The following is a 16,392-nucleotide window of genomic DNA, read 5'->3' as shown; positions in this document are numbered from 1 at the left end:
AGCACCAGTCAACGAAGACTGACCATTTCTGGGCATAGAGGTGTCTTGTAGACGGGGCTCTCGCCTGAGCAAACGAAGACCCTGCTTCCCCGATAAATTCAAAACCCACACATCAGGCACCATACATCCAGATCACAAACACCTGGATGTCCATTTCAGAATCAACCTGAGAGAGGAGGTCCCGCCTCAGGGGGATCGGCCATGGGGCTTTCATGGAAAGCCTGAATAGCTCTGAGGACCAAACTTGGCTCCTCCAGAGTGGGGACACCAGGAGGACTCTGTGCCTGTCTTCCCTGACTCCTCTGATGACCTGAGGGATCAGAGCGATCGGGGGAAAAGCATAAAGAAGGAGGCTGGGCCAGTCGTGGGCCAGCACATCTGTGTCCTTCGAAAAATAAGTTGGGCAATGAGAGTTGCTTTTTGCTTTTTTTTTTTTCTTTTTTTTTTTTTTTTTTTTTTTTTTTTTTTTTTTTTAGGCGCAAGAAGTCGACCTCTGCCTTCCCGAAAATCTCCCAGATTTTGAGAACCGTCTGGGGATGGAGCATCCACTTGTCCGAGGGGACATTGCTCCACGAAAGCATGTCTGCTCCCAGATTCGTCTTGCCAGGTATATGCATCGCCTTGAGCGATCGCAACCTGGGTAATGCCCATTCCAAGAGGCGCTTTGCCAGTGCGCAGAGGCGGCTGGACGAAAGGCCGCCTTGGTGATTTATGTAGGACACCCACTGTCATGCTGTCTGATTGGACTAGGACGTGGTGCCCTTTCAGGATCGCCTGAAAGGATTGAAGGGTTCGTTCTACTGCCAGCATCTCGAAGCAGTTGATATGGAGATGGCTCTCCTCGTGCGACCACGAGCTGAAGGCTGGTCTGCCCTCGCACAAAGCACCCCAACCCAGGTTGGACGCATCTGTTGAGAGCACCGTCCTTCTGGAAACCGCCTGCAGGGGTACTCCACGACTGAACCAAACAGGGTTCATCCAAGGCTCCAGGGCTGCTAGACAGGCCCGTGGTTGACCCTGATGCGAAAGCGGCCGTGCCGCCAAGCATGAGGTGGGACCCGGAGTTTCAGCCAGTATTGCAGGGGCCGCATTCGTAGGAGGCCGAGCTGTAAAACTGGGAGGCGGTAGCCATCAGCCCTAGCATCCTCTGAAAGAACTTCATAGGGAAACAGGCTTTGTTCCTGACAGAGGCCGCGAGCTGCTGAAGTACCAGAGCGCGCTCTGTTGATATGACGGCTCTCATATGGACTGAGTCGAAAACCGCTCCCAGGAACGTAATACGTTGGCTGGGGAGCAGTGAGCTCTTGGCAAAATTGACCCTGAGGCCTAGGCACTCTAAGTGGCTCAGGAGCATGGATCTGTGGTGGTCTAGCTCGGTTCGCGACTGGGCTAGAATGAGCCAGTCGTCAAGATAGATGGGAATCCGCATTCTGAACTGTCTCAGAGGGGAAAGTGCCTCGTTCATGCACTTCGTGAAAGTGCGGGGAGCTAGAGACAGCCCAAAAGGAAAGGACTGTATATTGGTAAGCCACACCCTCGAACGCGAATCTCAAGAATCGTCTGTGATGGGGGGCCTATCTGGATGTGAAGTAAGCATCTTTCAGGTCCAGCGAGAAGAACCAGTCCTCGGGGCAAATCTGCGTGAGGATCTGCTTCAATGTCAACATCCTGAACTTCCGTTTCATGAGGGAGAGGTGCAGGAGTCTGAGGTCTAAGATGGGTCTGAGACCACCATCTTTCTTGGGGACAAGGAAATAATGGCTGTAGAACCCCGATCCGCTTTCTGAGGGAGGAACTATCTCTATGCCTCCCTTCCTTAACAGCGTCATCACTTCGGTGTGGAGGACCTGAGCGTCGTCCGGCTCTACCAAAGTGGGAATCATCCTGTGGAAACGTGGGGGTCTTCGGGCGAACTGCAGTGAAGTAGCCGTGTTTTATTATCCCCAACACCCACTTGGACACTCTGGGGATGGCCCGCCAGGCCTCGGCCCACGTGACAAGAGGCTGGATAGTGTCGGGTGGCAGGCCACTGACTAGGGGCCTGAACACTGACGAGTGTGGAAGAGGAAAACTGCTCTCTTTTTGAAAATGTGAAATATTTATTGTTCACCATAATAACGGCGCTTTGCGTGGACGCAACAACGGTGGGCCCAGGTCGCATAGCAGGCAGGTGAGAAAGCTTCTGGGGTGGTCCAGCCGCGGCGGGACTTTGCCCCTTCCTCTTTCTTCCCCAACGATCGGGAGGATTTAGAGGGCGTCGGGTCCAGCACAATCCTTTGCCGGGGACCCTGACGTCTAGGCGGTTTAGCGCGCTTAGCAGGGCGAGCTGGGTGCTGCTCCTTAGGGGGCGCCGCCTGGGGGGTAGAAGGGACAGGCTTGCTCTGGTGCTGAGTCGGCGCAGTCCTGAGGCGACTCGAGGCAGAGGTGGAGCGCTTGGGCAGGAAGTGTCGCATGGCCTGGGACGACTTCTGTGCCGCAGTGAAGCGCTCTGTAAAACCTTCTACAGCTGACCCGAATAGACCGAATGGAGAGACTGGGGCGTCGAGAAAGGCCACTTTGTCGCTCTCCTTAATTTTCCTTAGGTTGAGCCAGAGGTGGTGCTCCAGCACAACCAGGTTGGCCATGGATCGTCCGATGGCCTGGGCTGTGGCTTTCGTGGTGTGCAGAGGTGAGCAGCCACAGCCTCGTCCAGGGGCGGCAATTGCTCATAGCCCTTCTCCTGAGAGCCGTCTACTGAGCTGAGAGCTGCAGAGGAGGAAGTGCGTAGGTGGGCCGAGTTGGGGGCGCGCCACGACTTGGTCAGCTCATCATGAACCTCAGGGAAGAACGGGGCAGAGCGCTGGCGGGGGGCCTGGCGGTGTCCTGTCAGGTACCACTCGTCCAGCCTGCTGCGCGTCGGCTCTTCAGGGGGAGCCCACTCCAGATTAAGCTCCTCAACAGCCTTGGAGAGGATGCGGAGAAGCTCGGCATCACTCCCAGCTCTGGCGTCGATGGGCTCCAGTGACGGCAGGTTGGTGGGGTCAGAATCACCGGCCCAATCCTCCGTTTCAGAAGCCACGAGTGACATGGAGTCATCAAGCGGCTCATCCTGCAATCCCCCGAAAGAGACTAGGCCACTCGCTTCAGCCGAGGGACGCTGCTCTGGGCGTGAGAAAAGGACAGGAGACGGCTCTCTCATTGGAGAGGGTGAGGCACGCAGGTGATGAGCCGGCGTGAGCGCACCCAAATCCGGGCGCTGAGCCCCTCTTCCCCGCCAGCTTTTCCTGGCCGGCTCGCGGGAGGAAGAAGACAGGGGGGCGCGAGGGGCGGGATCACTTTCATAAAAGAAAGCGATCTGCGAGCGCAGAGAGGCAAGACTCATGCTCTCACACGCCTCAGCGTGGGCTTTACTCAGGCAGAAGACTCACTCAGGATGGCCGTCATCCTCATGCAGAGGGGCTCTGCATGTGCCACGTGGCGCGGCATGGCCGCCGCCGTTAAAACGGTGTTAGAAATCGCTCTTTTAGAGCGGTGAAAACCGCTGGAAATGCTCTTGTGATCGCCAGATAGCGGCAGGAGATCGCTGAGAAGCACCCGGAAGCAGAAGCGGGCGCCCCTAAATCGGTGCTGAAGAGCGGCTGTCTTCGAGAGCACAGGTGCTGCAGGCGGTCAGCGGTCTCAGCTGATCCGCTGCGGTGCCTCTTCGATGACGAGAGCTCGTTCCTGCGAAGGCGTTCGGTCGGGATCCTGCGAAGTGAAGTCGTCGCTGAAGGAGTGAGATCTGATTTCCTCTGTCGATTTGCCTGCTTATATAGCCATTCACCCCCCCCATTTTGGAAAGGCACTGGCGCGCTGCATCGCCACAGGCTCACGCAGCTACACAGCACTGTCATTGGTTTAAAAAAGTTTACAGATTAAACCAATGGCAGTGCAGTTGCACTGCGTTATTGAAAAAAGGCTTCAGTATCGAGGAAAAAAGGAGCTTTTCCCCATATGCAGTATGAGTCAAGTATCGAAAGGGAACTGGTATTGACTGGTATTGTGTAATGTTGAAATATATAAATGAACATCACGTAACTAGCATTTCCAAAGTGTATATTGTTTGTGCTCTCAAATAAACTAAATGATAAACTGCATTATTAACATTATTGTGATGGTCACTGATACTAGTAGTACAGTAGAACATTTTGATGATGTGAATGAATCTTCATAAAGTTTCACTTGATTATACATTTAGTCAGGAATTATAGTTTGGAAAAAGTCTAACTAGTAAAATGTGTACACGTTATGTGAAACCTAATAAAAGTATATATATATATATATATATATATATATATATATATATATATATATATATAATATTATATATATATAATATATTATATATATATATATATTATATATAAAAGACTTACTCTGTTTTCTATGATATCTGCTGAATAAAGTGCTTCATTCTTTTTTCTGAGGAAATCCAAAACTCAAATCCTCAGCACATCTTCTTGGGGTGAATTATGTCTTATTCCTCTCATCGCGAAGCAAACAGTAAAATAAAATAAACTTGAACAGTCTCGCCCTTAATTATGCAGAACTTTAAGGCTTAATATAATTTAAATGGACGAGTTATAAAAACAATTCACCCCCCTCACAGTTGTCATGAAGGGTAAAATTAGCTATATAGACCAAAATCATTTTTTGAACCAGGCTGTAAACACATTTTTTTTTCTGCTGTAAAGTTGGGCATTTTAACATGGGGAGTCTTTGGGATTGACTCTCTTTTGCAGCCAGCCTCTAGCGGCCAGTTGACGAATTACAGTTTAAGTCACTTCCTTGTTGGATTCACGAGAGAGAGAGGGAGGTTGCCGCTTGGCGGAAATATGTGCAAGCATATTTTCTTCATTGCTGTTAGCTGGGTTAGACTGTGTGTGTGTGTGTGTGTGTGTGTTGTTCTTATCTGTTTCTGATGAGTGGCCTTGGTGGACTTTGCTCCCGACTCCCCCCTCCTTCTCAGCTTCTGCTGTGAAAGTCTCTGTTGTCAGTCTGCTTTAGCTTTCTCTGGTCCAGCCGCCGTTTGATTGATCAAATGTGGACAGTTAATTTTCCAATGTCCCCTCTCCCCACAGTAAAAGCACACATCTGGATCAATCTGAGATGGTCTTTGTCCTCTGCCCCTTCTGCATGATTTTGGTGTTGTTCACTCTGACTGGAAAGTCAGTCTTGATCCGTAGACACAGTGTTTTCACTGCTTGATGATATGCTTCACTGTCGGCGTGATTCCAGTCCACGTTCTTCTTTGAAGCATGTTCCGTGGGGAAATGTGGTCTTATTTTGTGCCAGGCTGTTACCCCCAGTTTGAGCATAAGCAAATGTTTCAGTTCTTGCATAGTGGGGCTGAATTCTTGACAAAACATGTCCAAATCGTTTGCAAACTTTTCTCCAGGGTCTTTGAGGTGAGGCAAGTGTGTCATAGCCTCTTTCAAGTCCTTCTCGTTCCATGGCCAATAAACCATCACAGTCCCTTCCGGCCCAGCCACTTGAATCCTGGGGAAAGCTCTTACGTGCTCTCCTCCTCCCTCCAGTTCATCCTCGTCCAGGCTGTCCGGTTGCAGTGTCACTCTTTCATGAGGTTTAGATCCATTTGTTGTGGAAATTCTAATTCAGTAGCAATTTGTAGAGACTGAGAATGAAAAACCAAACAGAGTTTTGTCTTTGTCTTGCTTTAATTCTCTGCAAAGAATGATCTTGTTTATACACAGCTTGAGTCTTTGTGCAAAGAGATAACACAGACCAACTTTTGATACTATGTAAAAAGATACATTGTAGGACAGATTAGGAACTTTGAGCCAATCATGTTGCTCAGTGCACGTCACCCCATAATACATGGTACTGAACAGAGATATCTGGTTACTCTCAAAACTGCCCGTCCCTGGAACACAGTTTCCCCTTAAATGTCGTTTTTCTGCCTAAAGCAGTTACGTGCACAAGTTACATAAAAGAGCTCAATGTTCCTATGGACTATATATACTACCTTGATCATTGCATGTTTAAAAATATACATTCAACAGTTGTATGCCATGTAATATGTACAGTACAGGTCAAAAGTTTGGAAACATTACTGTTTTTAATGTTTTTGAAAGAAGTCTCTTCTGCTCATCAAGCCTGCATTTATTTGATCAAAAATACAGAAAAAACAGTAATATTGTGAAATATTATTACAACTTAAAATAATAGTTCTCTTTTGAATATACTTTAAAAAAAATATTTAAAATATTCCTGTGATGCAAAGCTGAATTTTGCAGCATCATTACTCCAGCCTTCAGTGTCACATGTAACATCCAGTCTTATCACATGATCATTTAGAAATCATTCTAATATTCTGATTTATTATGAGTGTTGGAAACAGTTTTCTGCTGTCTAATATATTTGATGAATAAAAGGTTAAAAAAGAACTGCATTTATTTCAAAATAAAAAAAAAAATAAATCTAATATATATTCTAATATATTTTCTTTACTATCACTTTTTATCAATTTAACACATCCTTGCTGAATAAAAGTATTGATTTTATTAAAAAAGAAAAGAAAAAAAAAAATTACTGACCCCAAATTACTGACCAGTAGTGTATATTGTTATTACAAAATATTTATATTTTAAAAACATAGCTTCTTTTTTTTATTATTTTTTTTTTTACTTTTTATTCATCAAAGTATCCTAAAAAAGTATCACATGTTCTGAAAAAATATAAAGCAGCAGAACTGTTTCCCAACTTTGATAATGAATCATCATATTAGAATGATTTCTAAAGGATCATGTGATAATGATCCTAAAAAATTCAGCTTTGCATCACAGAAATAAAATGATAATTTAAAGTATAATAAATTTAAAAACAATTATTTTAAATTGTAATATTTCATCAAATAAATACTGTTTTTTTTTTCTGTATTTTTCATCAAATAAATGCAGGCTTGATGAGCAGAAGAACCTTCTTTTAAAAACATTAAAAATAGTAATGTTTCCAAACTTTTGACCTGTACTGTATTACATTATATTAATGCAATCAATGCAAAATTAACAAAATTAAAAAAATTCCATAACACGGTTTACAAATATCAAGTTGAAATCCCCTAATAGCTTTTCTCTTAAAGGTGCAGCGTGTAATATTTAGGAGGATCTATTGATAGAAATACAAAATAATATGCACAACTATGTTTTTAGAGGTGTATAAAGACCTTACATAATGAATTATATTTTTATTACCTTAGAATGAGCCATTTCTATCTACATGCACCAGGGGTCCCTTTTCACGGAAGTCGCTATCTTGTGCAATAATATTAATTTCATTGAATAATTGAGTAAATATAATTCCTTAATTTTCCGTTGTAAAGAAACCTCACTCTCTGCTGACTGACAATGACATTTTTGTCCTGAGTCAGCCACTGTAGCTTCTCTATGTGCAGTTCACAAGATCACCACTAGATGACGGTAAAATTTACCTACTGCACCTATAAATCAATGCATTTTCTGCCCAGTGGTTTACAGAGTCTTCCCAACCTGTCAACCATGTGCATGTGTTCTTTTCTTACATTACAGAAAAACCACTGATGATCTGAAGACCACTGCAAACATGTATAAAAGTGAAATGAAAGGCAGCATGTTTTTCACACTTTTTTTTGGCGACTAAATCTATTCCTAATAATTACAAATATTAAAAGTAATAAAATATAAAAACTTAAAATTCAAAATATGAAAAGTTGTGTTAAACAAGTTTGTCTGCATCACTTGAGAGCTGTAAAAAGTAGAAATAATAATGTCTTTGCATGAATACCTCTGTTTAAGTGCTCTAAACATAAACGCCAGCAGGGCCCTATGATTTCCGCGATGCAGAATCCAGTCATAAAAACGTAATTCACAGTTTAATGCGGAATGTCACGGAATTTGTAAAATTTTGAATTAATTAATCAAAAGTAGATCATTACACAAGTCAAATCACGATATCAACTAGTATATGTAAGTATTAAGCCGCAAAAGTCGATTTAAATATGAATTCTGCATGTTCTGCGTTTCTGTTGATGAATTGCGTTAGAATAAAAGTCCGGTTTAATTTGAAGACATTGTGTCTATGAATATTTTTCAGTAGAATGTACACAGCCTACTACTACTAAAATGAAACAAACATTATTTTTTTAAGGAATAAAAGTTTGCTTAATTTTCAGTAATTAAAAGATAAAGGAAATTAATATTTTTTTGCCTTCATTTGATAACCAGAAAAATTTCACAGAATTTCTGAGGAAAAAAAAAAATAATGCTACTTTACGGAAAAAAAAAAAGAATAAATTAAGTTTTTTTTTTTTTTTTTTTTTTTTTTTTTTTTTTAATGCATTCAAATAATTAGACATGCTTAAACACAGAATTTGGTAACAATACAAAATATAGTGAGAAAAAATAAAACATTTCATAGGACCCTAAACATGTAATTTTTAAACTTGTAATAAATTGATGTGAAAATGTATAGGTTTCATGATTTTGATTAATTAGACATGCTTTTTGATTAAATACATTTTAGTTTAACTATTAGAAAGGAGTTGAGAAAAATTAAAACTGAAAAAAACAGAATCCAGAAAAATTAAAACGGGGAAAAAAACGGAATTTGGTAAAAATAAAACGGATTTCATAGGGTCCTACACACAAGGGTCATGATGGTGAAACAGGAAAGCAGTTGTGCAAGTGGTCATGGCTGATATACTTATGCAAGCATTTTCTCTGTGTTTACACATAGGCCCTTTATCTTTGTCTTTGTCAAGTGACTTGATGGCTTTTCCGTCTGGATTTGTCTAGGTTACTATTGTTGGTGTGATCAGAAACACTGATAAATCCACAATCAACATCCAGTATAAGGTGGATGACATGACGGCGGCTCCCATGGACGTGAAGCAGTGGATCGACACAGAGGTACTGCTTTAGATGGGTTTGAGCATTTTCATGGGCATTTCTATAGTGAATAGATTTGTTTTGTTATCCTCAGCTTTGTTTGCTAGATAAGCTAGAAATTGTTCTTTTCAGTGCAACTTTTATGGTTTCTGCAGGTCCTAAAATGGACTTAAGTTTTAATTCGCACTTTGTCCTTGCACTAAAAGCCTTTAAAAAATCTTAATTGGAGCAGAAAGTAGTCGTAGCAATAAATATTTCATGTATTACAAAAATTAATATTTTTCTCAGTATTTTTGTTTTGTGTAATACAAATATCAACATCCTTAAATCAAGGTACTTTCATTTACTTGAGATGCAAATTTCTTGAAAATTTTAACACAATTGAGTTTATGCTTCAAACAAGAACAGATATTTGTCATTGGGGCATTGAACCTTATTTTCTGTTTGAATTAAGTGGATTTTTCTAAGCCCATTGTCAGACACTTGTTTAAATCATTAATTCGCTTCGTTTTGATAAGTTTCTCATAAAACAAGACTTCTGATTTTCTGTCTTTATGCTTAAAGTAACTGTATCTTCAGAATCTTTAGATATTTGCACTGGAAAAAGAGAGAAAAATTCTGAGGAAGAAAATTAAAGTGTGGTTTTTTCAGTGTGATCAGAAGGTACAGCAAAAGTTATTCACATTTTCCTGTGTTTGGAAGCAGAGCTATTCAAACCTTAAGCTGTGGATGCGTGCGTGCACGTGTGTGTGTGTGCGCATGCGTGTGTGTGTGCGTGCGCATGTCTTAGCCTTACTTGGTCTTAAAAACTCTTAAATTTACCATCATCAAACCTGCAGAAACCCTGATAAAATAGTTTAAATGTCTTTATTTAGAAACCAATGTCATGTAAATTGACTGATCAGAAAGTTTGGGAACTCTGAGGTTAATAACCTTCATATATTTATTCATAAGTCTTTTTGTTTTTCCAGGACATGGGTGTGGATAACTCAGTCATTCCTCCAGGCTCCTACGTCAAAGTCTCCGGCAACCTCCGCTCTTTTCAGGTGAGAACTTTTGTGCAATTAATGAAAATCTGAATTAAATTATATATAAAATAATATATTTTATATGTGTTGAAGTTGAAGGGTGGATGGAGTTGTTGCACTATTTAATTAAAATATAATTTCCTGTGCATTCTGCAGTTTGAGAAATGATAGAATCTTTTTTTACTTCATGCAATTAGTATCACCTTTTATATTCCTCTGCCGGAAGACTGTTGGGGAGGAACTCCCTTGTGCACTATTTATGTGTTTATGTTGAAACAGAGTAACCCTACTTGCCCATTGGTCTCCATCCGTCATAGCTCCCTAAACATGTTCAGTAATATATTTGTGAATCGTGTATAAAACACCAACCAGGAGTGTTTGGTCTCGTTGCAGAATAACCGGTCTTTGGTTGCGTTCAGTGTCCGAGTGCTGGAGGACATGAATGAAGTCACCTCACACATGCTGGAGGTTGTGAACGCTCACATGCAGCAGAGCAAACCACAGAGCATGGTGAGATTAACATATCCTTCTCACCCTACACTTCTGCTTTTCTCTCTCTTACATTGCAGCTCATAGATGACATTTATGATATGCTTATTTGTGCATGATAGAGCTGGTTATGAATTAAGCTAATGCAGGGTTCCTGCAGGTCCTTTATGTCTTAGAATGTACTGCTTAGAATTTGAACCCATAAAAAGCCTCAAATATCTGAAATAGTCTTAATGATCATTTGCTTAGATTTGTGTCCTGAGACATTAAAGGAATAGTTCACCCAAAAATGTTGTAATTACTCAAGTTGTAATTACCCTGAGAGCTTTCTGGGCCTCCGAAGACCACAATGATACACGATCGAGGCCCACAGACGTAGCAAGGATATCATTAAAATAACCATGTGACATCAGGGGTTCAACCGTAATTTTACAAAGCTATGAGAATACTTTTTGTGCGCAGAGAAAACAAAAATAACGACTTTACTCAACAATTTGTCTCCTCTGCGTCACCCTATAGCGCCATTTTGGAGAGCATCACATACGTGATCAATGTATGCGGATATGCTGTTTATGTTGTTTACACTTTGATCTAAATGTAAACAATGTATCTGCATACAAACATTGCATACGTTGTTACGTATGTCATACTCTCCAAAATGGCGCTATAGGGTGACGCGGAGGAGACAAATTGTTGAGTAAAGTCGTTATTTTTGTTTTCTCTGGACTCTCATAGCTTTGTAAAATTACGGTTTAACCCCTGATGTCACATGGATTATTTTAACGATCTCCTTGCTACGTTTGTGGGCCTTGAATGTGTCAGTTGTGTTGCTGTCTGTGGAGGCCCAGAAAGCTCTCGGATTTCATCAAAAATATCTTAATTTGTGTTCTGAAGATGAATGAAGATCTTATGGGTTTGGAACGACACGAGGGTGAGTAATTAATGACAGAATTTTCATCTTTGGGTGAACTATCCCTTTAAGCAGAATAAGGAGTGGGTGATCTTCCCAAAATATCATATCACAAACTTTTCACACCAAATCACGATCTGAATCGCGATCTTCCCAATTTCAAGAGGAAGATGAAAAGGATCTAATATACTGACACTCATCCATTTTCTTGCCCAGTTGTTTGTTCGCTTAAGACATAGCTGACTGTCTTTATATAAATCCTCACCAAGACATATTTTTGTGTATGTTTGTCCGTTTATGCACACGCCTGAAAGCCCAAGTATACTTCTCTCTTCTGTGTTTAGCTGCGTGTCGGGGTGCGCACAGAACGTGTCTGTCTCATTCACTTTTAATAACTCTTTATTAAAGTAAAGCATGCCCCACAGTAGACTGCAGTATACACTAGTCACATTACATGATTGGGCTGATTTGAACGTTAAGTTTTGGGGAAGCGAAACGCACCGCTTTAAAGGAATGGAACGGAATGCTGCACAACTCGAAACTGAAACAAAAATTTGATTCTTCGCACTATTAATGCTAGCTCACGTTGCATTGTTTTTAAATGCACCACCATGCACGAAAGACACATGATAGACACCCCCCCCCCCCCCCCCCCCCACACACACACACACACACATTCTGTGTTTTCCATTTAAATATTTCTGGTTCACTTGATAATAAAAGGCCATGTGTAAGTTGAATTGAATTCATAAAACTTCAATTTAATGTTTAATAAAATTGCAATAAAAAATTGTGCCCTGAGTTTACATAATCCTAGGATGTCTAATTGGTTAAATTCATAAAGCGTATTTAACAATAATAATAATACCCTATTATTTATATTTTTTATTTATTATTTTTTCCAGAAATTCTGTGTTTATTTTTATTTTTTTATGCAGTTATATTATCAAAAACTGTGGTAGTCAAATAAATACATACAACTTTATTTTTAAAAATGTAATTGTGACGTTGGAACAGTCCTTTCATCTTTGGGCAAGCAAAGCATTTTTTAGACATTTAAAAAAATATATATTTATCTCTCCTAAATGTTTGATCATGCATTTTTGTTTGACAATCGTGCGGTTGTTACTTAAATTACTTTTCAGCATTGTGATTCATTTTTTACACAGTGCATTAGCTAATACAATCTTTCATAGATGTGTTTAAATGCAATAAATAAGAAACACATTATTCAATGCTTACTTTTGCATTTACTTCTAGATTGAGATATTAAGTTGCTCAAGCAAGTGGCAAAACATTTAAACTACTTTTCTGACATTATCACAAACATTCTAAAACAGATTTACAAGAGCAACACTGGATAAAATAACTGAAAGCGCAACGAATCCGTGCTACTCGTTTGGGCTACGCAGCACAAAGCGTTTATCTGCTCGAGTTTATCAGTCGAATTCGCCACAGAATCAATAACATCTCTGTGAAATCTTGTGACAAGCATTCAAATTCGGTGCAGAATTCTGTTAAAGCTGATATCAGAACAAACGCCACTGATGTGGAGACCAGGAAAAACATTGTTCAATATACACAAATCACCACCATTCATCCTTCATAGGTTGCCCCCATGTATAAAGCTAAAAGTTTCATTACGTAGGAAAACAAACACTTATTTAAAAATAAAAAAAATATTAAATTTCCACTAGTTGATGGCTGCAGAGATGTACTTATAGGCCATTTCCACTCCCTAATATATATATATATATATATGTGTGTGTATGTGTGTATATATATGTATATATGTGTATATGTATGTGTATATATATATGTGTATGTATATATATGTATTTATTCAATTATATTTAGACATTATGAATGACAGTAATAAAAGTTAATTTTATCTGCATCTCAACTACCCAGACAGCACAAGTACATCTGTAAGATGTCTGCTGAAGATCTGGGAAACATCTGCTGTGTACTCTGATAAACATCTCGCATGCAGTTTTACATGCATTCTAATAAATGTCTATTTGACATCTGACAGGAAGCATCTTAGAGACGTACTGCAGATGAGCAAGCACTCTTAAAAATAAATTTTGCATATGTAAATGCAGACATCCAATAGACATCTCCGAGATGTGCGTGTGTGTGATTGAGATGTGCGTGTGTGTGATTAGGGTGAGTGCTTCACTGTCAGATGCTGGTACCACCTTCTGTAGAACTTACTGGCACTAGTGCTGGTGTCCTCAAATGTTAGTCTGGATCCCTACAAAGTCAGAAACATCATAACAGTGTTATAAGAATGTTGTCTGTGGGATATTTTCAATGCAAAACAATAAGAAATGCTACAAATATCACCGCAAATTTTGAGAAAAGCCGCAGCAAACTCAGTCATTTTAGGCCGCAAAAATCAGTTCCTGATTTGACTGATTTATCTAAAAGTGCTCTTTTGCTTTAATCCTAGCCAAAAAGCCATAACCTATGTTGACTGTGAAACACAGCAGACTTTAATTATATGCATTTATAGTGTAATTACTACATTTTCGTGTCAGTCCATGTTCATATTTTCTGCAAACAATGCGCTGTTACTTTATTTCAGTGCTTGCAGCGCAGCAAAAGTAGACTCGTTGCAGAAACGATCTCTGCTCTGCTGCAGACGCACTGCTCCTGAACGCACCGCCGGGTGCAGTGTGAATGCTTTAATCCATTAACATGAGCGCAGGTGAAATACACACCGCATACACACTGCAAACGGAGTATAATAACGTGAACCTGGCATTATGTGTGTGCTGCGAGTGTGCACGAGAGCTGAATGGTTTGAACAGGCAAGAATTAAAAAGAAATGCAATTTATAAACGTTAATGACGATGTGACACTGCCTCGATTGTACAAGTGACAATTCCTGTGTGGACTGTGCAGCTCGCTCTCACTGCAGATGCGTCATCAGCTTGAGATCGCCCTTTATAGAGACCGCCGATCAATCATCCCAAAGCCTTTATCGGCCGATAGTGATCGGTAGCTGATCAATCGGAGCAGCCCTGAACGCTGGTGAAGTGACTCTCAGAGCAGCTCTGGAGGTGAAGGTCATGTCCTTGTATAGTGAGATGCAGACGAGCATCATGCGTGTCTGAGTTTGTGCAGCAGACTAAACTGTGACACACAGACCATGCAGACTTTCTTTTAAAGAGTAGACTTTTTACAAAGTAATGTTTGCAGACACTAGTCCATATCATGACTTAATTGGACAGCTCTGTTTGATTTTATTCATCCAAAATCATAGGGCCCTAAATAATAAAATGTCATTTTGTAATATAATATTGAAACTCCAATAGAGGAAAGCAGCAGAATTACTATATTATTATCTCTCTCACTGTTTCAGTGTGTGTGCATTAATGTTTTTTCTCTGTTGTGACTAGTGTGTTTGCTAACCGAAGCTCTTTCTGTTATAGATGGGAGGAGGTGCAGGAACGAACATGATGCCCACGGCGCAGACTAGCATGAGCTCCACAGGAAGCTATTCTGGCGCTAGTATGATGTTAGTCAATGGTCTGAGTGCCAACCAGAATCAGGCGAGTCAAAAATGCTTCATTGTACAAGAGCTGAATGTGTGTGTGTGTGTGTGTGTGTGTGTGTGTGTGTGTGTGTGTGTGTGTGTGTGTGTGTGTGTGCTGCCATTCAGAAGTGCAGGATCACTAATATTTATATTTTTTTAAAGATGTTAACGGTTTTCTGTTTTAACATGCTGTAAAATAATTTATTCCTGTGATGCAGCGCTGAATTTTCTTACACTGTTAGTTTGGGGTTATTTTTTATTTATTTATTTTATTTTTTTTCCCCAGCAAGGATGTTAAATCAATAAAAAGTGATCCTAAAGACCTAAATTGATTGGTTTCTAAATGCTGTTCTTTTTAACATTGTATTCATCAAAGAAAAAGTATTTTATTCACCCTGTAAAAAGCATCACAGAGCTTCTATAATTTTAAATCAAGACATGTTCAAGTCTAGGTGTAGACCGGGGCACTCAAGACTCACCCATGGGTTTTTATTAATAGGCGAAGTTCCTCCTTTATGTCTTTCATGGAAAGTGCCTTTAACTATTAAGCATATTTTGTTGAATTATAATTATGATGCTGCTAGAAAACGCTTTTATTCAGAAACATGCTTGCATGGAATATTTGAAAATGTACCACCTAAATGTATTTTAGATTTCTATCTTATGTTAAGTTGAAATGTTTTATATAATGTAAATCTTATGGATGATACTGAACTTGTTTTGCCATGTAAATAGCCATGATGCTAACATGGCGTAAAAAAACGTAATAAAGAAAAAAGCATGACAGGTTCCAGATACACGTGTGTTTTCCTGATGTGGGTTCTGGTCTTTGTGCAGGTTTTGAGTCTGATCAAGAGCTGCCATGAGCCTCAAGGCATCAGCATGCAGGACCTGAAGCAGAAGCTGAGCAGCATGAGCGTCACAGTCATCAGGTACACACCTCCCCTGGGACGCGTCTCTTAACAGAAAGGCCTTTTGTGGTGGGCCTTAAAGGGATAGTTCACCCAAAAATGAAAATTATGTCATTAATGACTCACCCTCATGCCGTTCCAAACCCGTGAGACCTCCGTTCATCTTCGGAACACAGTATAAGATATTTTAGATTTAGTCCGAGAGCTTTCTGTCCCTCCATTGAGAATGTATGTACGGTATACTGTCCACGTCCAGAAAGGTAATAAAAAACAGATTCAAAGTAGTCCATGTGACATCAGAGGGTCCGTTAGAATTTTTTGAAGCCTCGAAAATACATTTTGGTCCAAAAATATCAAAAACTACGACTTTATTCAGCATTGACTTCTCTCCCGGGTCTGTTATGAGCGCGCCGTTCACAGCACATCCAGCCGGGTTCGCGAACGAATCACTCGATGTAACCGGATCTTCTTGAACCAGTTCACCAAATCGAACTGAATCGTTTGAAACGGTTCGCGTCAACAATAAGCATTAATCCACAAATGACTTAAGCTGTTAACTTTTTTAACATGGCTGACACTCCCTCTGAGTTCAAATAAACCAATATCC

The 16,392-nt window shown here is 40.5% G+C and overlaps 1 protein-coding gene across 1 annotated transcript in view; it reads left to right on the top strand.

Moving 5' to 3' along the window:
* Positions 1–16,392, top strand: part of rpa2 (replication protein A2) — a 41,266-nt gene that overhangs the window by 21,361 nt on the left and 3,513 nt on the right. Inside the window, exons 4-8 of the mRNA XM_042740414.1 lie at positions 8,811–8,924; positions 9,875–9,949; positions 10,325–10,441; positions 14,771–14,890; positions 15,712–15,806. Of these exons, the coding sequence (XP_042596348.1) occupies positions 8,811–8,924; positions 9,875–9,949; positions 10,325–10,441; positions 14,771–14,890; positions 15,712–15,806 (521 nt within the window). The remainder of the gene's footprint in view (positions 1–8,810; positions 8,925–9,874; positions 9,950–10,324; positions 10,442–14,770; positions 14,891–15,711; positions 15,807–16,392) is intronic.

Source organism: Cyprinus carpio, chromosome B16, assembly GCF_018340385.1.
Source record: "Cyprinus carpio isolate SPL01 chromosome B16, ASM1834038v1, whole genome shotgun sequence".
Lineage (NCBI taxonomy): Eukaryota > Metazoa > Chordata > Actinopteri > Cypriniformes > Cyprinidae > Cyprinus > Cyprinus carpio.
The sequence above is the reverse complement of the archived record's forward strand: the minus strand, read 5'-3'. Positions and strand labels throughout refer to the sequence as shown.